The sequence below is a fragment of the Kwoniella dendrophila genome, chromosome 9, assembly GCF_036810415.1.
Source record: "Kwoniella dendrophila CBS 6074 chromosome 9, complete sequence".
In the NCBI taxonomy this organism is placed as follows: domain Eukaryota; kingdom Fungi; phylum Basidiomycota; class Tremellomycetes; order Tremellales; family Cryptococcaceae; genus Kwoniella; species Kwoniella dendrophila.
The window spans coordinates 993,817-1,016,462 of record NC_089484.1 but is presented as its reverse complement, the minus strand read 5'-3'; the positions used below and the strand labels follow the sequence as shown (position 1 = coordinate 1,016,462).

The following is a 22,646-nucleotide window of genomic DNA, read 5'->3' as shown; positions in this document are numbered from 1 at the left end:
AATGGTTCCTGGAGAGGAAGAAGCGGTCAGTGGGACAGACGAGAGAATTATACATATCGGTTCAGACCCTCTTCTAGGTCGCTACGAAGGCGCTTTGGCTGGTTTTAGCATGTACAATTTAGCATTTGACTTTAGTGACATAATCCGCTGCTCTTTGAAGAACGTCCTCAAATTCCTCAAATCGTTAGAGATTCTCCAGACCACTTAGATCAGCTCGAGCGGCAGCCCAGCCATGGTGAATAATCGTTAGCGGTAAATGGAGATCATATGAGTTACACAGTATTATAGAGATGATAGTCTGAACATTCCACGACAGGCTCATTATTGACAGATTCCACAATACAATCTATAACAATTTTCGGTTCGTTCAATACCACAATTTCAGCCTGATCGCCTTAAGCGATACATTTCAGACTCACCTTGCTAGAGAAAAAACCAAGCGGGACAGTGAGGTTTTCACCAACCTTGGCAGCAATTATAGCTGGATGTACGACTGGATCACCGCAGAACGGAGTGTCTTTTCCAAGCGAAAGAAGAAAGAGTTTCCCACCTATAAAGTCAGCTCCTGTCTTCTCTTATTTCACTGATCCCGCAGTAACCCAAAATAGAAACCCCCCTGCTGTGTTCTTTTTGGAGTGTCTTTGCAAAATTGATAACTTCAGATGAACGATCCTCTGATTTTGCTCTATTGGATCAGCTTGATTCTTAATCATTCGGACTCACGTTTTTTTCAGTTCTTCCTTGTTACCGTCTTTATCCGCTGGGAAAGCATCTTCTGGGATACATCTGGTAAATAGAGTTTGTCCAGAGAGGTGAGTTGAAGTTGAGATGCGAGCAGATCGAATGCCTGCTTTTCAGTTAAGGTTATCTTCACCACGACTTACCCAAATTGTAGTATCCCTAATTCCAGATTAGCAGCCTTCATAGCTGTTTCGCTCAACAAAATCCGAAGATACCGTAGCTTTTTACTGAAGCATGTTTAGCATAATCAGAGCCTGTCTATTGTTATTTAAGCTACATCTCGCTATCCCAGATGGCTTATTATGTGTATGTAGACCTGTCCATATCCGCCAACACTCCCATATCTACCTTTTTAATCATATCCTGATGGCGGGAAGACCGGATGAGTACCTTTGGGCTTGACAGGGTCAGACACTGACTGAGGTGAACAGCATTCTCCGGAATCTACAAGCATCAGCTGCAAGCTCTGGCATTACATACTTACGTTGTGACATGAGGTTTGTCATTAGAATGAATTTAGTAGATGATGAAGAGAAAGGTTGCCCAACGCTGCTGACGTCTTGTATATCGAGCTACAAACGTGAAGTGAGGCAAACACGTAATCTGATACAACAATACATGCATTATTTGATATATTTGATATTTTGTCTAAACCCACATCATTAATTCGTGTCTAGTATAATCCTGTCCACTAGCTAAATCTGCTGCAGAGCCGAGGTTAGGGTAGAAGGGGACCATTGCATCGGAAGCGCCAAGAATAAGTGTATCTAAACAAACAATCAGCATGCAACCACATTACGAAAAAAATATTACTTACTGTACATTCGCCAATATACTTCTCTAACTCTTCTTGCAGGATGGAATAAACCTTGTAAGACGTATGAAAGGATAGGACCAGCTCCTATACCTAATCTCATAGATTCTATGGCATCCATAACACCACCAATGACGTGAGGACTGGTTTCAAAGATATTTGGCCAGACGAGATTGAGTAAATGAGTGAGGGCTTCTTCATAACCAAGACCGGCAACACCGATGGCTAAGTGCTTGACGATAGCACAAGCGGTTTGACGATGTACATGATCTCTATCGGTAAGAGCATCTTCTAATAATCCAACAACTGAGTGTATATAATCTTTCGACATTTCACCGACATATTCGAAAACGAACGCGAGAGCTTTGAGACAACCGTTTCTGACGTTGAGTTCAGGGGTTCGATATTCGTTAAGAATGGCGGGTATACAAGTGAAAGGTCCACAAGTTTCCGATACAATGGCTGAAAGGATATTAGCCAACATAAGGCAATAGTGCACAGAAACCAACCCACCGATGGCAACTGTACTACACACACGCGATTGACGTTCTTGTACCTTCAAATTGGTCAAAAGAACACTCAATACATCTTGAGGACCGATAGCTTTTGCAATATAACCGAAAGAGTTGACTGCAGCTCGTCGAATAGCTTTCTTATGGGCTTTAAGCAGATCTAAGAGCTCGAAACAGATTCGCATCCATTCTTTTGCCGGTACAAATTCAGCACCTCTGTCTGCGATACGTCCGATAAGATTGATGGTTGCCTCTTGCACCTTTTCGTGTCGATTTCGAAGGATGGGTGTCATTCGGGGTACTAACAAAGTCAGCGATGTCCATCATAAATTTGTACTCACATAAATCTTTGACAGGTGGATTCATCTGAGTCATACCAACAACGTTTGCTATAGCTCCCTCGGCAGCGATAAGACTGTTTGTCAGCGTAATCCTGAGCACAAGTGACTCACCTTCCCAAAGCATCCGGATACTCTTCTCCAAGCTGTTCGAAAATCACTACACCTAATTTACTTAACAAACCATCTTCACCCGAACTCTTGATGATTGGCGCAAGTCGAGAGGTAAGATCTGCCGCAAGCATACGGACTTTCGCTGATTTGTTGGTTAATCGCCATAGAATCATCGATACAATTTGTGTTAGATAGGGCTTAACTCGATCACCAAGAGCGTTAACTACCGTAGCGAAACCATCTAACATGATGTTATCTTCAAGCGTTTGTTCTTGGAAAGCAAAAATGATACCGTCGATAAGAAGTACTTCTAAGCGTTCATCGATATCTGCTGCACCTATACTAGCAACGACCTTTGTTACTGTTTCCATGACCATCTTTCGGAATGGTTCAGACTCGTCTTTCAATTCATTGCAGATTCTTCCAACAATTTCTGATACACCTGCTTTTTGAGCGAGTTCTACGGTGGTTTCCACCAATTGCTTGTAGTTTCGTTTATCTAAAGCCATTCGTCTAACCCAGAAAGCTTTGAAAAATTCTGGTAAGACTTCTTCTTTGATATAAGTTGGAGTGACACCTTCCGTTGTAGCACATTGCTTGATAACTTGAAGTACGATTCTTCTCATTTCTTCATCTGATGTTTGGAATTCTCTGATCAGGATCGGCATACATTCTCGTACGTAGTATCCAGCATATTCAGGATCCATTAATGGAATGATATAACCAATAGCTTTTAGGAAAGCTGCTAATGTTTTTCCTCGGTGTTGTCTGATACCGAGCCATAAAGGTTTAAGAACATTATCAAATGATTCGATACCATATGGAGCAGCTGATTCAGCTAAAGCTGCAAGAGCTAAAGCAGTCATAGTTCTAACCTTTTGCTGTTCATCTTGAAGACCATCGGCTACTGTATCGACAAGATTTCGAAGGTGGGGAAGGACAGCACATCCCATCATGATAGCGATTTGTTGGATAATTCTGATACCAGTATGTCGAGCTTGCCAAGATTTTTTAGATCTACATACAGCTCGAAGGAAAGGAAGGAGTGCGGGAATACCAAGTGCTGAAGCGACGACAGAGAAAGCACGAGCTGTGGTGTTTCGAACATATTCATCTACGTGATCGATATCAGGTCTCATGGTTGAAATCATGTGAGCGAGACCAGCGGCTTTGGCAAGATTGGATATAATTTCTCGACCTTCTACTCGAGCGTAATAATCTTCATCGATCAGTAAAGGTTCAATAACAACCAAAATCTTGTGAACATAAGGTCTAACCAAATCATCTAACTTGTACAATACACGATCGATAACTTTGACAAGTAAATGTCGTTCTTGATCTTCTAACGTACGTTCCATGAGCAAAGGTAGGATCTTATCGAACAAGGGACCTGCACCAAATTCTCTTGCTCTGTCAGTGATTTGACGTAGAGCTGTTTTTCTAACGGGTGGTGTACCATTCTTGATCTTGAGCAATAACCTCATAATCTTTCTCTCCTTCAACTCTTCCAAGGTATAAGCTTTATCGTCATCTTCACCACCACCTTCACCCAATACCTTTGCAAAATACTGAGTATCTTCAGGTTTCAGAAATTGTAATGTTCCGATTCCTTCAATCTCCGTTTGTTCTTGTGAACCTTGAATACCACCAGCAGCATTTCTAGCTCTGGCTGCATCTGAATCATCTTGCATCATGAAACCATGTTCTGCTGTGGCTGGAACCATCTTTCTGACTGAGGGTGCAGGTCTATAATCATCTGGGACCGGTACAACTTCATAACCTTCTTCGTCACCGGGTAGCAAACCATCTAATTCTTCATCCGTCATACGTCTATACCTCTTATCTTCTACCATCATCATACCACCGACTGAAGGTGTTGAAGTGATAGCGGAAGTTGTAGCTGATGCTGCAGGCGTTTGATCCCATCTGGATTTCTTTACTTCAGGCTTTGCTTCGGTTTCCGAAGGTGTTTGATCCCATCGAGATTTACGTTTAGGTGCAGCTGCTGGTACTCCTGGCTCTTCTTTCACCTCTTGGACATCCCATCTTCTCTTCTTTTTTGGTGGAGTTGTATCCCTTGGTGGTGTGTCTTCTTGCATCTTGGCTCTGGGTGGTGTATCATCCCCTGCTATAGCTCTAGGTGGGGTTTTATCATCTACAGCCATTTTCTCATCTTCACCTTTATCCTTCTCTAATTGCTCCTTATGACGTCTAACCCGTTCCTCTTCTCTTAGCAGATTCGACCTCCTCATTCTATCCTCGTAACTTTCATCTTCTCCTTCTCCTTGACCATCAGCTCTGTTGAATCGTCGAAGGTGATAATCACTTTGTCGAGCGGCAACTTGCTTTGATTTTGCAGTTTCTTCAAAGGCATCTGGTGTGTCATCTTGATCAGCAAGCTCTGCGTGCTCATCGAGAATATCCTGAGGAGCGGTATAAGTCTGGAGCGCGGGTCTGTATGGCTCGTCCGACATTTTGGGATAATTCGATAGGCTTATGAGATGAGCTCAAGGTATGAGTAATGTTGAAATCAATATGAAGTGATGAAGTAAATGGGTTTACAGGGTTGGACGCGAAAGGAAAAGAAGCGAAGGAGAATAGCTAATCACGTGGCATCCCCGAAGTGGCGGATATCGCTGAACCTTCTTCATGTCCAGTATATCACGGCAGCCGTCTCAAGAAATCAGTATGCATAAGACCAATGAGAGCATTATGAATTGTACAGCGACTTGCAGTTCCCCTAAGCCGGAAGTGGCTTAGTGTATGCACTCACTCCCGTCCTAGCGGCCATCAGGTTCTGTGCTGACCCCTTCGCAAACTGCTCTGATGTTGCGCTTTATCGGTTTGGCGATCGGTGAACTGCTCGGGAGCAATAGATTGCGATCCGCTCTATCGATCGTCAAGGATACGGCTGACTTGGGTGTCGCTTACTTTTGCTGCCTTATGCTGACTACAAGTATACTCAGAGCTGGCACTTCTTTATCGTATCCCTGATGTTAGGTCAATCTAGGCCGTACTGTCATAGAATGACATATCTCGCAAAACTAGTATATAGAGTAAGCAGATTCAATCCGGATCAAGCGGATTGAATATTGTACCTTTTGGTCAGTTTGCGTATGTAGCTGCTTATACATGTCGTGACACGTACTAGGTGCTCAGATACGTGCCGCCCCTTCTAGACATACATCGTCACAGCCATTTAGCATGTCCACTGAATCACACTATCTTGTTTTTAAGTCACTTACCTAAAAATGTTCCAAGCTTCGCGAAAGATCAATACTGACGTCGATTGACATTCTCGATGCAACGAGATTCGTTATAAGCCTAAGTCAGCTGCTGGCATTGTACGAAATTTGGACAATGGTACACACAGTCTGCCGGTAGTGAGCGACGATCGGCATTTTTGTGAAGTTGTCTCAATCTTCTGTTTTCAAAAGTAGCTCAATCTTTAATCTGGTTAAGAATGCCTTATAACCAGATTTACCTGCCACCAGAGCCATTGATCTTCTAAACTCGCTCAAAGCTCGATATGTGTTGTACTCTACACCAGAGTACGTATATTGCTGTACAGCGACATGGACTGGATTCGAGGAAGAGCATAGGTGGCAATGCCGAAAGGGGTATCTGCCAGAAATCGAGAACTGGTCAATCTTGGAGAGGTAGTGACATCTATAGGAGCCAGACAGGAGAAGTCGATCCATTGATAAGCGTTATCGGTGAGGAGATATCAGTCAGTATACATTACGACCGCAAATTCGTCAGCTATCAGCCGGGATCCTTCATGAATCAGTCTACATCCAAAGCTTCAATTGTCACAGCATCTTTGCGCGAATGATTTTTCCAGCTTCCGACCACTAAGAAGAAGGTGAATACTAGTGATGTATGTGTTGCCTAAGCTATTAGTTAGCTAAAGCCGAGCTGACACGCCTACGATAAACGTCAAGTCCTCAATAACTGATTCTGCCTCAGCCAACGGGTTCAGATGCATGAAGGGAGTTTGATGATGTAAGGTATGCATTTTACATAAAATCGGATTGCCTCTGGTTGTTGTTGGAAGCCTTTATTTCAGATATGACGGCCGACACCGCCGAAGCTTGAAAAACTCATCGAAACCGATAATATCGGATATAACACTATCACCGATCACCACACAAAAGTACGCCGGTTGATGGACTCCCACTTCCAGAGTGCCACTCTCACCTGGATATTAGCACATGGTATCAGTTGGTGTTACCTTATACCGTTTACACTACCCTACACTCCTCTGCTCTACTGCTTCTGACGCTGTCCTTGCTGTCCTTGCAGGTCTCGCTACCCGACATTTTAACCTTTTGTTCAAAGTCATCCTTCACTACTTCTTCAGCCTTCAAGCAACCTCGTGAGTCGACCTCAAACACTCTATTTCAATCCTTAAAAGACATCAACCACTTACATCTACTTTCAACTCTTCTTCTTTCCCACAGCAAAAATGTCCGCATCCAACAAAATCTTGCGAACAGCCAACGCTCCTCAAACTCCTCCTTCAGAGATTGAGCAACAAATCGCTCAAGCTTTTGTTGATTTGGAGCAAAATGTCCCAGAGCTCAAATCTGAGCTTAGACAACTTCAGTTCTCTGAAGCTAGAGAAGTTGATGTAAAAGGTGGTAAAAAAGCCGTCATTATCTTCGTCCCTGTACCAATGGCTAAAGCTTTCCACAAAGTCCAACAAAGGTAAGTCAAAGTATCGATAAATGCTAAATTCATTTAGGAAAATTTCAATTCAATATATGTAGCTCTCATTCCAGTTCAATCATACTCGGGGTAGACGGAGGGACTTTTCAGGCCCACCTCCCCTGATATAATTTGACGGATGAGAGCAAGTAGAAGGTGGAAATGGATAATTGGATTGGAATGGATGTTGGAAGGATTTTATGGGTAAATGCTGATCAAAAATACTTCGATAACTATTATCACCCCAATTACTCCTTCTTCTGTCACTTCATCGCCCACTTTCACCTAATCTTATTCCTGTTACGACTATTCCCATCAACAGACTTACCCGAGAACTCGAGAAAAAACTTTCCGACAAATTCATTGTTTTCCTTTCTCAACGACGAGTCCTCCCTAAACCAGCCAGAAACTCCGCCTCAAACAAAAAACAAAAGAGACCTAGATCAAGAACCCTTACCGCCGTACACGAAAAAATCCTTGAAGAACTCGTTTGGCCATCAGAAATCGTTGGTAAAAGAACCAGAGTTGCTCAAGATGGTGGTAAATTAATCAGAGTGTGAGTTTATATACCGGTTTGCTCTAATTAGATTAAGTTCCATCTCATCTCATAAGCCCGTGATGTTGACATTTTTTTTTCATGCAGCTTCCTCGACTCAAAAGACCAAAACAACCTTGAATACAAACTCGATACCTTCTCATCCGTCTACCGACAACTCGCCGGTAAAGATGTCCACTTCGAGTGAGTAGAAATCATATTCAGCTACGATGTAGGTCTTTCGCTGATATACTATTTTTTAAGGTTCCCTGTACAAGCCGCTGAGTAAACACTCTGACGATTGTTGGCATTTTGGAGGTTATGCATTTATATAACGCTTGAATTGAATTGTAAAGGAGGGCTTTCGTCCTTTCATATGTTTGCATTGGTAGAAAGGATGATATTCATTGAGGTTATGACAACTAACGTGTTTGATCTTGAACTTATCTTGCTATGTGCCCGTTATTCTCTAATCATCGAACATAAATTAGACTTTTGATTTGCCATATTGGCTCAGGATACATAGCGAAAATATACTTCGTTCTAGTGAAAATATACCTCATCCTGGAACAAATAACAGATTTTGGAACAATGGCAGACAAGAAGAAAGATGGTAAAAAGAAGGGATTCACGTTTGGCCCCTTCGAGCAAGCTTTACTGGTGTTGATCGTGCTAGGGTTTGGTATGTTGTTAAGATTGTTGATTGGAAAATATAGGTTTGGTGATGACATTGATTACTATATGAGCTAACTTACTTCAGCTTCTCATCCGTCATTACCGTACTCACCATTTAGCGTAAATTTCGATGGGTCAATCAGTAACCTTCCATTCCTCTCACCACCTTTTATGATGTTAGTTATTATAGCTTATGTGGGATATCACATATTAACAAGACAGGAAGCTGCTCAAGATAGAGCTAAAGCATTAGCTAAAGTCAGATCGTCTTCATCTAAATCAAGTTCTAGTTCCTCATCTTCACCTTCATCAAAAAAGCCGATGTCATCGTCAGATGTTAGAGCTGGTGGTATGTCATCATCCTCTTCATCCTCCAAAAGAGTTGGAAATCCTGCACCTAAACAAGTAGCAGGATCATCATCGAGTAGGGAGGATCCATCAAGTAGTTCATTCAGAAAAAACTACTTTTTAACTATGCAGGGCCCAGGTAGACCAGCTTTAGTACCTTTCCAAGACGGGTTAAGACCTAAGAAAGGTAATCCTGCTGGTACATTTTGGTGGGATAATGTACCGGATGGTAAGTTGAGACAACAATTTAAATTATTATATTATCTAACGGTGATACAGATGCTGCCGATTTGATGGCCCCTCCACTTGACAAGGATAAATTGGAAGCTACATTGAAGAAACCTTGGGCTTCAGAGATGCTTGAGAAGGATATTCAACTGTTGAAAATCGCTAAAAGGCAGAAGGATGAAGAAGAGTAAGTGTACGACAGTCTAGAACAAGCTGACAGTCTTAGACGATATGCAAAAGTCGCCAATATGTTACAAACCATTCTTGGATTTCTACTTTGCGCTGTAGATATGAGATTAGGAGCATGTAAGTCTCATGAATTTTTGTATGTCACAACCTTTCATTAATCTGATCAAATTGGTATTTCCACAATAGTGGCAATTGTGTTCTTCCTATGGCGTCACTTTACTCAACTTCATGATGAGTCGATGTCGGACGAGAAAGATGATATAGACAAGGAAAAGAAAGAAATTATGGAAAGGATGAGAGAAGCTAAGAAGGCCGGAATGTCTTCAATGGAGTATGCTGGTTTACAAATGGCGCTAGAAAGATTAGGATGATACAATTTTGACATTAAATGCCTACCTAATATGGATATGTTATGCATATTGTAGGTAACCTGATAGATGTATTGTCATTCATATCATTTCGCTTCCAATGTACCGATCCTCATTTGAGCCTGAATCGTCCGGATAGATGTTCGAATTCAGGCCATCATGAAGACTATATTGGTGATTCAACTATCCTTGCTGAGAACATCTAAGACATCTAGCTCTGATTGATAGTAATTTTGGCATGGTGATAGACATAGTGGACTATAATGGTCTGCCAGCAGCCTTATAATGAAGGAGGCTATTCATTTTTTAAAGACCCATAAGCTCACCAGAAGACGTAATCGGAACGGAGCTTGTGTTAATAAATCAGCTTAAATCACCAAAATGCGGAAGGTATCAGATACGATATCTGGAGCAGGTCTGGAATGCCATCCCATCGTGTCTATAGTGCGACAACGTTTTATGTGACTAGATGATTTACCAGAGCTGAATATATGTATTAAACTTTAGTGCTGCAGGACTGAATGTACTGTACGTGTTGCCTTGATATGCAATGTACATGTGGAAAAAAAAAAAGGCATTACAACACATCTTTGAGACTGGTAGTAGCTGATCCTCTTTCTAATGCTTGAGGTTGATTAGGTCCTGGTTTCCAGCCGATCTATAACGACAAGGTCGGTCAGCGAATTGGTCACTCGCTGGTTTTGAGAGCGAGACAACTCACAAGGAATATGATCTGGAAAGTAGCTGGAACAGATCCATCTTCATTTCCATATAGTTCTGCATGGTTATCAGCTGACCGATCTTTCCATATTCTGATCAATCTACTTACCCTTATATATGGCATCTGCGGAGAGCAAAACGTCCCTCGAAACGTGTGCTCTTCTTCCCAGAATTGCATTACTTTCTCCCATATCCCGCAAATCTGACATTAATTCCCATATCGAAGGATAGTTTATGATCATGTCTTCGACATCAATTGTGGTGAGCGTGAATCCAGCTCGGTTAAGTAAAGAAGGTGCATCAGTAGGATCTGCTCAGACAATAATTAGCATAATATCGCTCAACAAGTTTGACAACACTTACTTATCATCGGTGATACTCGATTGGCGATACCTCCTCTTCGTTCCTGTTCAGCAAGCTGAAGCGATGTTCTGTACATATGTTTCAATTAATAATTCATGAACAAAAGTTTTTTAACAACTTGCCTGAGTTCAAATAGAGTGTCACCACCCAACACGGCTCCAACAAACACTCCATCGGGTTTGAGAAGATGACGAATTTGGGTAAGAGCACCTATGGGTCTTGGTCAATACCCTCTTTTAGCCGGCAAAGACATGAATTACTCACCAACAATATCACCAACCCAATGCAAGCCGCCACTACTGACTACAGCTTCTACCTTTTCCCGAATCTTCTCTATTTCTGGGTGTTCTAACAATCTAGATGCTGATGCTTGAATACGAGTAGGAGGAGCTGTGATGGTCGTTAGCAGATTGTTCAAGGTAACAAAACATATATCAGGAGCCTTACAAGCAAACATTGAGTCTTCGTCACGATGTAGTGCTTCCTCTGTTACAATAGTGTCAGCTTTTGCGACTAGCTCATACAGGGTATAAACCTACTACTCGATTCGACTATCCACCATTTTCTCCTCTCAGTCTGCTGATCCTGCTTCTCCGATGTCGATGGTACTTCATCTGGTATCACTTCTTGCAGTATCTGCGTCAGTTGACCTGAATGAGCAGCAAGCTCAAGTATAGAAGCTGGAGGTACACGAAGATCCTACAACAACTGTTAGGCCAGACTTGAGGTTTTTATATCGGTCAAATAACTCACTTCTATTCTTTCCGCTAATCTTTCCGATATTTCTTCTCTAAGGTAATCTACAACCTTCACTGGATCTTCATCATTCTCAGCTGACCTCGATTTAAAAGATTCTCCTTCTTCTCTCAGTCTTACTATAGCTCGATCCTTCTGTCTACCTTTCGAAGGTTCATCAAAGACTTCGTAGGGTTTTGTGGGTGGAGGTGTATGTGGTGATAAAGTCGCGTATGACCGTGCAACAAGAGCTCGAGGTATCGCTGAAGAGGCAGATATACCACCTGGCCCAACAGCTCTAAGCAAAGAAGTTCGCAGCATTGTAGTATTGATCCGATAACGGTATGAATAGAGATGCAAAAGGAGAAATGATGATAAGGTATAACTGGTATATTCAAAATGACGATCGTGAACCTCCTCCACTTCTAAGTTGAACGTAATTTTTGCACTCTGTTACTTTTCTGCTGATTGGCGTAGAATCGCGTCAGATCAGACAAACTGATTCAAGGCATCTCTAATGCTATCTGCGATCGACATCCAGCGAGAGCTGACCAGAAGATATACTGCAACAAGTATTAAAAAATGATAGATATGAATGATAATATACGTTAAATGCCAAATGCATCCATCCCAAGTAAAAGTACAGAAAAGACCATCTACTCTTTGACCTCTTCTTCTTGCTCGACAGCGGTAATACCTTGTCTCTTTTCGGCAAGTCGTTGAGCTTTTCTTTCTCGCATAGCCTTGTTCTTGACTCTTCGGGCTTCTTGTTGTTCGGCAAGATGTTTGGTTCGGAGTACTTCAGCTTTAGCTTTGTGAATGTGTTCCATTAAAACTCTCTTGTTCTTGAATCTGTTACCTTTGGCTTCAAGGTAAAGAGTGTGGTAACTAAAGTATATGTAAGGTCAGAATACCGATATGTAAAGGCAAGTGATAGCATGAAACTTACAGGTGTTTGTCGATTTTTCCACCTTCTCTGTATTTCTTCAAGAGTCTTCTTAAAACTCTCATTCTTCTGAGCCATTGTACCTTTGTTGGCATACGGGCTTCAGCAGTACCCTTTCTTTTACCGAAACCAGTGTGTCTACCAGCTCGTTTGGCGGCGGCGTGTTCTCTAGTTCTAGCTCGAGAGTGGATTACGGTTGGTTTGATAATGCTAAACGAGAATACCGAATATCAGTGACCAGTTTTGAAAGGAATTTCTTGTTTCTAAAATTACCACTCACATGTGACCATCTTTGAGGAGTTTTCGGACACCAGATCTTGAGTTGGCTTGACCAATCTCAGCGGCTTCTTGGGGATCGAGCCAGACTAAATTGATAATAAGGAATACCGTTCAGTCAGCATAACCGTTCCCTTCATACCGTATTCATAGATCCTATTCCATATATCTGTATAGCTACGGCTAAAATCATCTATGCATTCCTTTTGACCATTCTAATCATCTAAAGGTCCATTCTAATTTTGCTGCTTTTCTTGCGATATATGCTCCACATTCTACCCGAAGGATGATTTGTCTGATCCACATAACACCTCCGATCTTGACCATTTCCACTGATATCTCTCGATCTAATCCACTCAAAGGTTGTATACTCACTCTTTCTTTGACCTACACCAGCGACTGAGGCGGCGAGACGTTTTTGTTGAGAGAGATTGACCATGGTGAACCGATTTGGATGATCTTGAAGTCTAAAGAAGAGAAGAAGCTAAAAGGTATGAATGAAATATAGCTAAGTTTGACGATTATGGGCAGCAGTGAATGGTGAGGAGTAAGCGGCGTATGGTGGTATGAAGCGTGAGAGGCAAACCAAAAGGAACAGACTGAATGAGATTGTTGGCTGTATGGTGTATGGTGCATCACCAATCAACATAATACATAATCCTCAAAACAGGCGGGGCAGCAGAGAAGCTAATTAATGGCAGAAATGATATAAAAGCGGAGTTATCCGCCTACCCCTGTCAAAGCGGTATCACCGGTTTTAGCGGGTGTGGCATATAACACCGACTGTATGGTATGCTCTAGGTTATATCTGCTGTCGGCGTTAAGAAAAGCAACAAGCCGATGTAAGCGATTTATGCAATAGCTCGGTCCGGACAATAAAAAAGTCACCAGCTTTCATAAGTTAGCTAACTCAATCCTATCATTCTCACTTCATAGTAATTTGTAATCACTATTGGTGTACATGAGATAACGAATTCCTCGCAATTTACTTTACAGCTGGTCCCAGCATCGAGCCTCACGATCTCAGATCCATTCAAGCGAACAAATACCACCCACTAACAGGAACACTCAGATTCTTACAAGGCCGCATAGGGGTAAAGTAGGAACAAGTCATAGGTGTCCTTTCGTGTATACATTTATGGTATTTCGGAGATAGTAGAAAGACACATGTGATAGCTGTACAAAAAATCAATAATCCATAATTCTTTGCCCTCTCCAAGTGAGTAGTACCGCTTATATATATTACGTCTGGAAAAGCAAACCTTTGAAACAATTTCCCACACAAACGACAAATTAATAGCACAATAGCCAAAAAGATGCCCCAATACTCGATCGCAGGATGTATAGGCAAGCTCAACACAGTCTTTTCCTCAAAACTGAGTGTCATGGTTGTCAATAGCAGCTTATAGCGTATACTACCCATACAAGCCCTCGGTGATTACGCGAATCCCTTCTCGGAGATGATGACGTGTGACAATATCCCTTCGAACTTTAGATGATACCTACTGAATGAGAAGACTGACTCGCTACACATTTTTCATGATTTGATGAGAATAGCTAGGTCGGAGATTATACTTATGCGTAGAATTGGCAAACAGCCATTAGTATTCTGCTCCTGATGAGCGGTATAACTGATAAAAATGCATAGACTGTACTGTAAAAACCATTGATGCTATATCGACAAGATAGCTTACGATCCAAGGCAGATCACAGAAAGGATGCATGTGCGATTACCAGTGGTCTGGACCTGGTTTACCGCAATGTCGACAGCGGTGTCCAGTAGTAGGCTCTGGTGATGATTCAGGTAGTGGAGTGGGAGTACTGTAACGATCATCCCACATACCGTGATCGCTTACTGCACTTACAGTACTGTGACGGCTAGATGTAAACCAACGTGCCCTGTGATAACTTGGGCTTCTCTCCTGAACAGAAGAATTCGAGTCTCTTGGGGCAGTATTTACAGAAGAACTAGATGATGATGTCTTAAATGTAGAGGTCTTTGGTGTTGGCGGAGGTCTATTGGTATTTGTACTGGTCGAAGCTGGACGAGCAAATTCCTCTTTGCGGCCTACACCCTTGGAGCTATATATTCTTGATTGTCTTACTTCAGTAGACACTCTAGCGGCTTTGTTCGCTTCCTTGGCGGCTGCATCTCCGCTTTGGGGTGTTTGTGTTTCAACTGGACGGATGAATTCCTCGCGACGGCCGGTACCCGTAGAATCATATGGTGTGGAATTTCGTTTTGCGAAAAGGTATGAATGATCATCACCCGCCGCCGAATCCGTAGATGCTTTCGTAATTTCGCCTGCTTTACGAATGGTGGATAGCTGGCTAGGAGTACCATTTCCTTTCCTGTCATGAGGATCATATCGATCTTGGGACACGACTGATGGATAAGCCTGAGTGCTTCTCGGTTTAGATACCGGTACCAAATCTTGGCTTGTTGTCGTCTCTTCATCGGGAGGCAGGACGAAGCCATCGCCAAAGTCGAATCTGCCTGTTGAGCCAACAGAAGATGAAGTACGAGTATCTTTAGTCCTTTCTGCTGTACGTGTACGAGCTGTAGGTCTCCGAGGGGAGGAGCTGTGTCCGCTAAAATAATCTGACATGATTCAAAGGGCTTAAAAATGGACTATAAGCGATAAAGTGGGAAAAGTGAAGATCACTTGCCTCGATTTGGGTTATATACATTACATTATATATGCACGAAGACTTCTGCCAGATCACCCAATGTTGGTACTTGTAGGTGAGAAGGCGAATTTAGACAGAAAGGATGCGTTTTGAGGGGATTCTCGAAACAATATCCTCCCAAACCTTCCATTGTTACTGCACTCAGACAGGATTTCGCGTTGAAAGGAGGAAATCACAGGCTAGAACATTTGACGTCATGGAGCGGGCTACGTCTACCATATGACTGAGCTAACAAGCGAGCAGAACTTGTACTGCTTGTACACCGGGGTTCTTCTCGCCTTCCTCACAAAGACGATAACGTGGGCTCCCGAGGAGGGTATACTGATAGCTTGGCTAGCCTTCCAATCAAGCAGTTTATATGAGGAAGCAAGGGAAAAGCTGTGTCATCTGTACATATAACCGTACTTTATCGCAAGGTTGCACTCATTCGGCTCTATGATTATACTGTGACCATTTCAACTCTATGCATAATATATACAGAATCACTCCGAATAGCTACTCATATGCTACATAGATCCATTCCCTGTTGGAACGATACGTTCTCTCTATGAAATTTGTGCTTCTGATGTATAAATTATCATTATCGGTATTCTGTCGATTTCCCATGTCGCACTGTCTACAGCATCAATTAGTTAAAGTAGTAGGTATGAGTTTCCGTATAGCCACCATCTTGATCTTGATAAGAAACAACGTGGGTGGGTTCTCGAGGCGTAAACCCAGAACCAGTACAGCTACGTCTCGGTTCCCGAGCTAACCTTTCGGAAGATGACCAAGTTGAAGACCTCGGTGGTCGTACACCCTGGGATGTCATATCATTTGAATCTTTATTAGACGGATGATTCGGGAAGTCATCCTCGAACCTCTGAAGAGGGCTACGGGTACTCGTATATGAGTGAGAAGTCGAAGAGGTTTGAGGTGCAAAATAACTTGGTTGACTACCGCCGTAAGCCGGCGTCGATCGAGGGGGCGGCCGAAGGGGTATGGAGCTCGAAGATTGACTATAGGTTGTGTATCGTGGACGACTTGTATATCCAGGTTTTGGCTGAGGATAGTAATCAGAAGGTGGTCGATCTTGAGGCGAATATTCACCTCTTTCACGCTGAGATTGAGATTCTTCAGCATGGAACGTACTTTGTGATCCGGAATTACGTTGAGGTCCAACATCAGGAGGGTTTCGCTGTGCTGCCGTAGGCTCACGCCATTCTCGTCGTAAATAAGCTGAGAACTCTGCCACAATCTCCTCCTCCGTCTTCCCTACAAATGCGGGCTGCTGTCTGGTACCATTGGGGTTATTCCAAGTCCTCTGTAGTTCCTCAGTAAATTCTTCCTCCAATTGTCTGAAGGATTTAGTGGCGAAACAACGAGTATCATCACTAGCGTAGCTTTGGCCTCGATTTCCATAAGTTCGGCTAGAGTGAGGGTAGTCGTCTGCTTCAGCATCATCAGGGTGTCTTCCGTCATAGTTGCTAGACGGTTTAGGGTACTGTCCATAAGTTCGGCCAGAGTGAGGATAATCATCTGCTTCGTCATCATTAGGCTGTCTTCCGCCATAATTGCTGAACGGTTTAGGGTATCGTTCATGATTTCTGGAGGAGTGGCGGTCTTGAGGCATCATGGTAGCAGAAGTAATTGTGACAAAGCTAGGAAGACGAGAAGGAGCAAACAATAAGGCAAAAAACAACTGTATGAGAGCTTGATATAGTCAGCTTGGGATAAATGGTGAGTAGTAGTACAACAAGAACTGTACCTGTTGCAGTATACCTGCAGATCAAACATAAGGTTCCCTCCTTTGCTGGGAGACGGTGACTTTATTGACGGGAACGACTGAAAGGTAGTAACAAATGGAAGCTCTTCAAAAGGTATTTTTTTCCCTTTGAACATACTCCTTACGAATTGGCCGAGGTGCTACGTCGTTGCAGTCGAGATCGAGCTTATACAGTATTACCAATTCAAGAATCTCGACAAATGATGTCATGAGTGAAGTACTGATCTCAAAGGATGGAAGTGGAATTTTCCAGGCATTGGTTCGATATCGGGCATAATTTACATCATTCATGCCAATTATGTCTCCAAATTACGTCTAAATCACTTTTTGAGACCAATATGATATCCAAGCAACTCCTACAACTCAACACCCTACCAGGGTAGAATGTCACCAGTTGGAGCGTTTGGAGGGTTAACAATCTTGCCAATGTCGTTATCCCTTTTACCTTCTATCACATCTTTTATGAAATTTCCACTTGTTGAAGGATCTTTTGCTCCCCATTTGATCAATTGTTTTCTATCGCCACCAAAATTAGTCAAAACTGTTCCTGGATTTATACTCCATACCTTGACTTTATCATTCTTGAGGATTCTATGCCATTCTCTCATAACCATATTCAATCCCACTTTGGATGATTTATACGAGAGGTAACCTCCACTACATCCAGACTCGTCTTCCTTTGGCCAACCTGCCAAGGGGGATTTGTTAAGTGACCAATTTGGATCCTCTGTTCTACTTAAGGAAGCTGAACCTGATGTCAAGAACAATAATCTCGGATTGGGTGACTGAATGAGTAAGGGTACAAAGGTATGAGTTAGAATATGGGTGCCGGTAACGTTTATGTCCCATGTCTTGTTGAATACGTGTCTGGTTGTCATTCCTTGTGAGGGACCGATACTATCAAAAGATGCGCCTGACAAAGTGAATTTGCGTCAGAAGAGAGTTTTATGGCTGAAGTGAAATGATTGATGCATGTTTGAGCTACGCTTTATCAGACAAACTCACTTACCGGCATTGTTTATCAGGATATCAATTCTACCGGTTTTTCTAGAAACACTTTGAAAGCAACTTTGTATTGACTCGTCATCTTCTAGATCCACCACAACAGGGTATATCTCGCTGTTCTGACAGCCAATTTCCCCCTTCAACCTGTTTATAGCATCTTGAGCTTTTCCGACAGATCTAGCACCTAGAAATATTTTGTAGCTGCTGGTAGATTTGAGCAGAGCCAAGACAGTTTCGTATCCTATACCTGAGTTGACACCTGTAATGAAGACTGTAGTGGTAGTATCGCTTGGAGACGTCATCTAGGTTGAAGGAATATGAAATCGCCTTGCCGAATATGATAATTATAACAAATATGGCGGTATCGGAGGGAAGGGAAGGAAGCTATGAGTCGATCAGCAGGTTGCTAAATTCGTCACATATCGTCTTGACTGATCTTTGTTTATATATACTGTGGGAAGCATTTAATCCCTCAAACTCGGTGATGTAGTGGTTTTGTCGGTATACCGCGATTGACGTTATCAGATCGACCACCATTCACGTCGTAATAAACCGCACTGCAAAAGAAACCCCGGTGCCGAGGCTAAAAGTAAATATTCAATGTTGTGGGATGAAATCAAGTCGTAATGGACTGTGCAAATAGATGCATGTAGATACCGAATACAATGATATTTTCTTTCATACCGTAATAAGTAGGACAACATCCAATTCCACCAAAAGCTACAAATAATAGTCTTGTGATATCTCGGAAACAAGTTATTGTAGAAATAAACCTTTCAGGGCTGACAACCCTTAAGCTGATAAGCCATATCATAAGCAAGATTGGGTTGGTACTGACGTCATGAAATCCTTATCCTGTCCTTCTATTTTGATTCCTATATATCTAAACTATGATGAAAGTTCACGAAGTTGTTTTTCTTCGGCGAACAACGCTTTTGCCAGAAGACCGGTTTTCAATAGCAGGACCACCTACAACGAAACCAAATAGCCTGGATACAATGGGACTAGATTTTTCGTGCTTATGCGAACCATGTGCTCGAGGCTCTGGCGTGTATGATCGATAGTCACCATTGCGAGAAGAAGGAGGGGTGTGAGTACGACGACGGCTACCTCGTTCAGCACGGTATTTGGATCTTGAATCTGACTGAGAAGAGCTGAATGAATCGGTCCATGTGGATGATCGATGTGACTCCGTTGTATGCGATCTTCTAGGAGAACTTTGATGCCTGTAACTCGCATGATCACGACTCTGCGGAGGTGAAGAAGTATACGGGTTTCTCTGTTGCGGCGGGTTTTGATATATATATATGATTCAGTGTTTTCTTTTCGGGCTGCCTGTTTTTCTATAAACCACGCTCTGAATTGTCTTTTTTTCTGGGCAACCTGCTCCTCCGTAAATCCTGAATTTGTAGTCATACTCTGTCTCCTTAAAGACTCCTCAAACATTTCTGCCATCTTGTCTGGTGAATATGTATACGCATCTTCGATAGTGAAAGAGCCAGTTCCACTTGAGGTGTCGAATGTGTCCGTGAAACTACGGAACGCTCGTTTCGGTGCAGATCTTGCCTCCGGTGTGCCCTTTGGTGCTCTTTCTTCAGTGTAGAAATACTCAGGTATACCAGGGTCGCTGTATTGATATCGAGTATCCATAGCGGCAATGGTTAAAATTGCTAGACGTTCAGGGGTGTATTCGTTATGCAGAGAAATATCGATAGGAAATGATGCAATAAGGAAATATACGCCGACAGTTATAGGCACCATCATACTGATATATGGCTAGAAGAGGTACTAATTTTCTCAGTATAACGCAACAGCTCAAAGGAGGGCCATATTCGAAACAGAATGGTAGTTAGACATTTCCTTCTATTTATGGGGAATGCATCTTCAGACAAAGGAACGTTTTGGTGGCTGATCCATCCAAGTTTGATGGCTTGCGTAAATTGTAAGACGCATTACCAGAGTTCAGTTTCTTGTCCGCATTGATGATAATCTCTAGTGCCTCTTTCTGTTCCGGTTGTGACCTACGGATAGCTATTTGGCAATCGAGGAGATCTCGGCGTCCGAATACTCTGTTACCGAATTTGAGGTTTGAATTAAAATGGCTAGCTAGTAGTGTAATTTTTGAATTTCCAATGTGATAACACGAGGGCGAGTTGAATGCAATGAGAATGGCACTTTCGTCGGCAGTCGCTTACCAGTATTGGCTGCGAGATGATACAATGATATACATGAGTACTAGGCGGGTAGGCAGAACTGTCTATTGGCTATTTCCTTTCCACTATAGACAGAGAAGATCATATTGTTTAGCATAGAAGCGTGTCATAGGGGAAGTGATAGAAATTGCTTCACTCACTATACCAGTTAATCCATGATATGATACTTTCTTCCCGCCGCTCTGCCAATCTTCGTATCCTAATCCAAACAACCAAGGATCTTTTCCATTCAAGTTCTCAGCGATTTTCGCGCCAAAAGCGTTGACATGAGATAACAGCTTCTTAATGGCTTTCTCAGGCGCATGCCAAGCCTCTTCTTGCAGTATCCTTCACCAACAATTAGCATGCTCTTTACTTCGGAGTGGACAGTGCGGAGGCTTACAGGACATCTCCTACTCTTACTGGTCTCCGCAAAGCTCTAAGATCGTTAGGGGTAATGCCATACTGTACAAGCAGGTAACGAAGCACAGCGTCGGTACTATATTAGGCGGTGTCAGCTGTATTACCGAATGAATGGGAAACTGTAATTTACAATGGACCAGGACCGGTCAGATCAAGCTGAAAAGAATAGTTTGTCAGTCGATGTCTGTAGTCGGCGTCTCGCTCAAACTTACCGGACTAAGTTGATTGGCGACACTGCTATCTACAAGCTCCGCGACAGTAGCAAGGGTATCTAACATGATAGGGTGAAATGGCTTGGACTGCAATACCACATTAGTTCCGCAATTTGCATATGACCCCGTCATGAAGTCCACTTACCACAAGCAGATTCTGTACCATTTCCAGTCCTCTAGGAAAACAACAGTCTGGCCAACTTCTGTTGAATCTAAACCAAGTCCATTGTTTCCACATACTCAGAGTTCTCCCTATCATACTATCCCATTCTATGGCTACTACAATAGATATCTCAGGATTCAGGATGGTTGATGGTAATTCTGCTGGAAGCGAGATTACAGGTGCTCGTCGTGAATGAGCGTAATATGGAGGTGTATATGAATGTAAATTTATATTTGCGAAATTGGTATTATTGTGCTGGGTATATATGTCATGATTGGGCAAGTCGGATCGGGGGTTGAGTCTATCGGAAGTTGTCTGAGAGGAAGCTGTCTTAGAAGCTTCTTTGATGAGTTGAGTAAGGGTTTCGATATCAGGATTGAGTATTGAAGGGGCATTGACTCCCCAAACGAAGGGATGTGATACAGGCTAGAAAAGGATGAATATTTATTATATGGAGGATAGTAGTTAGAACAAGCTCACCATAGTATCAGAGTCTGAGTATATCCCCCCGGTAACGAACATGGATACATATCTGCGGGCAATTAGCGACATTGATTACCTAGCATGATGAGACTTACCTGAATAGATCTGCTCTCAGAACACCCTTTTCTAAGCCTCCCCATAGTTGGGACCATCTTCCATTTCCTTTTATGCCTCTACTTATCACTTCTGAAGTCCACTGCGACATCCACTTATCTAGACCATTATCATCTGTGACGATTACCTCCCATTCTTGTCCTTCTATAGCAGGTTTCAACCACTCCAAGTCATTTCTAGACGATAATCGAGATATAGTCTTCTTTGATAGAGGCAAAGGTAAGAGCTTCCTCCAAAGGTCAAATCCTTCTTCTACACCGTCTAAACCAAAAGGATGTGTTGACCATACTTTAGTAGGGAAGATATCTGATCGGCTCTGCGGTGGTGAACGCCTAAGAACATCTTTTAGAGCATTTCTTGCGCCTGTGTGAATTCTCTGGGATGTATCTTTGAAGTAAACGTCCACGAATTTCCTTAATCTATCGACGTACTTGGCTAAGTCAGGATTGAAATTATCTGAACCATCAGGTAAATGTATAGGTGCTCTCAACTTTACAGCTGTAGCAGTTGAGTTGAATCCTTTATGTCTTAACACTTCAGATTTGACCTGATCATACAGATCAACTAGTTCTGCTAGGGAAGCATACGAGATAGTTTCGTGTAGCTGGGGATTATCAAGGAACGATGGTTGTTTCGGTGTGGTGAAGGGGAAGGCCAAGTATAGTACAACGGCGAAGAGAATCAAGAGGATTTTGGAAGGTGACGGTATTAATCGTTGATTACGGCGTGAGACATTGCGAGGTAAGAAACCAAGCATGTTAAGGGTTTACAGGTTGGTGAGAACGTTTCTAGTCGACAATGCCATTGATGTTATATTCTTACAATTGATGCAGCCTTATCTTGAAAAGATCTGTTTATATAACAAGGATAGAGTACTAAAGCACAAAGAGACGGAGAGATCAAAGCTGAAACCGAGAATTGGGTCTGGCAATAATAATATGACCGCCGAGTTTCAACGTTAACGTTTCAACGCGTTTGTTTCTTCC

General features: G+C 42.5%; 10 protein-coding genes across 10 annotated transcripts; 3 read left to right on the top strand and 7 right to left on the bottom strand.

Annotated features, from left to right (window-relative positions):
• Window positions 1-1,389: 1,389 nt before the first annotated feature.
• On the bottom strand, window positions 1,390-4,993 carry L201_006790 (uncharacterized protein; the record flags this gene model as incomplete). The annotated part of the gene is made up of 4 exons (XM_066222508.1): window positions 1,390-1,508; window positions 1,559-2,017; window positions 2,069-2,283; window positions 2,520-4,993. The coding sequence occupies 4 exons, from the start codon at window positions 4,991-4,993 to the stop codon at window positions 1,390-1,392; spliced, it is 3,267 nt and encodes a 1,088-aa protein (XP_066078605.1).
• Window positions 4,994-6,987: 1,994 nt separating this feature from the next.
• On the top strand, window positions 6,988-8,053 carry L201_006789 (uncharacterized protein; the record flags this gene model as incomplete). The annotated part of the gene is made up of 4 exons (XM_066222507.1): window positions 6,988-7,229; window positions 7,552-7,785; window positions 7,873-7,968; window positions 8,029-8,053. 4 exons carry the CDS (start codon window positions 6,988-6,990, stop codon window positions 8,051-8,053), a joined length of 597 nt encoding a protein of 198 aa, XP_066078604.1.
• Window positions 8,054-8,355: 302 nt separating this feature from the next.
• Window positions 8,356-9,206, top strand: L201_006788 (uncharacterized protein; the record flags this gene model as incomplete). The annotated part of the gene is made up of 3 exons (XM_066222506.1): window positions 8,356-8,446; window positions 8,525-9,016; window positions 9,067-9,206. 3 exons carry the CDS (start codon window positions 8,356-8,358, stop codon window positions 9,204-9,206), a joined length of 723 nt encoding a protein of 240 aa, XP_066078603.1.
• A 57-nt stretch (window positions 9,207-9,263) lies between these two features.
• On the top strand, window positions 9,264-9,575 carry L201_006787 (uncharacterized protein; the record flags this gene model as incomplete). The annotated part of the gene is made up of 2 exons (XM_066222505.1): window positions 9,264-9,321; window positions 9,391-9,575. The coding sequence occupies 2 exons, from the start codon at window positions 9,264-9,266 to the stop codon at window positions 9,573-9,575; spliced, it is 243 nt and encodes an 80-aa protein (XP_066078602.1).
• Window positions 9,576-10,149: 574 nt separating this feature from the next.
• L201_006786 (uncharacterized protein) lies at window positions 10,150-11,711 on the bottom strand (the record flags this gene model as incomplete). The annotated part of the gene is made up of 9 exons (XM_066222504.1): window positions 10,150-10,230; window positions 10,294-10,349; window positions 10,402-10,602; window positions 10,656-10,723; window positions 10,778-10,865; window positions 10,920-11,045; window positions 11,103-11,141; window positions 11,195-11,354; window positions 11,409-11,711. 9 exons carry the CDS (start codon window positions 11,709-11,711, stop codon window positions 10,150-10,152), a joined length of 1,122 nt encoding a protein of 373 aa, XP_066078601.1.
• A 335-nt stretch (window positions 11,712-12,046) lies between these two features.
• L201_006785 (uncharacterized protein) lies at window positions 12,047-13,051 on the bottom strand (the record flags this gene model as incomplete). The annotated part of the gene is made up of 4 exons (XM_066222503.1): window positions 12,047-12,278; window positions 12,340-12,546; window positions 12,617-12,701; window positions 12,988-13,051. The coding sequence occupies 4 exons, from the start codon at window positions 13,049-13,051 to the stop codon at window positions 12,047-12,049; spliced, it is 588 nt and encodes a 195-aa protein (XP_066078600.1).
• A 1,291-nt stretch (window positions 13,052-14,342) lies between these two features.
• Window positions 14,343-15,221, bottom strand: L201_006784 (uncharacterized protein; the record flags this gene model as incomplete). The annotated part of the gene is made up of 1 exon (XM_066222502.1): window positions 14,343-15,221. The coding sequence occupies one exon, from the start codon at window positions 15,219-15,221 to the stop codon at window positions 14,343-14,345; it is 879 nt and encodes a 292-aa protein (XP_066078599.1).
• A 710-nt stretch (window positions 15,222-15,931) lies between these two features.
• L201_006783 (uncharacterized protein) lies at window positions 15,932-16,915 on the bottom strand (the record flags this gene model as incomplete). Its single annotated transcript, XM_066222501.1, has 1 exon — window positions 15,932-16,915. One exon carries the CDS (start codon window positions 16,913-16,915, stop codon window positions 15,932-15,934), a length of 984 nt encoding a protein of 327 aa, XP_066078598.1.
• Window positions 16,916-17,439: 524 nt separating this feature from the next.
• L201_006782 (uncharacterized protein) lies at window positions 17,440-18,375 on the bottom strand (the record flags this gene model as incomplete). Its single annotated transcript, XM_066222500.1, has 2 exons — window positions 17,440-17,981; window positions 18,078-18,375. 2 exons carry the CDS (start codon window positions 18,373-18,375, stop codon window positions 17,440-17,442), a joined length of 840 nt encoding a protein of 279 aa, XP_066078597.1.
• Window positions 18,376-20,351: 1,976 nt separating this feature from the next.
• L201_006781 (uncharacterized protein) lies at window positions 20,352-22,417 on the bottom strand (the record flags this gene model as incomplete). Its single annotated transcript, XM_066222499.1, has 7 exons — window positions 20,352-20,613; window positions 20,669-20,764; window positions 20,819-20,844; window positions 20,901-20,987; window positions 21,046-21,489; window positions 21,544-21,595; window positions 21,642-22,417. The coding sequence occupies 7 exons, from the start codon at window positions 22,415-22,417 to the stop codon at window positions 20,352-20,354; spliced, it is 1,743 nt and encodes a 580-aa protein (XP_066078596.1).
• Between the last annotated feature and the right edge of the window lie 229 nt (window positions 22,418-22,646).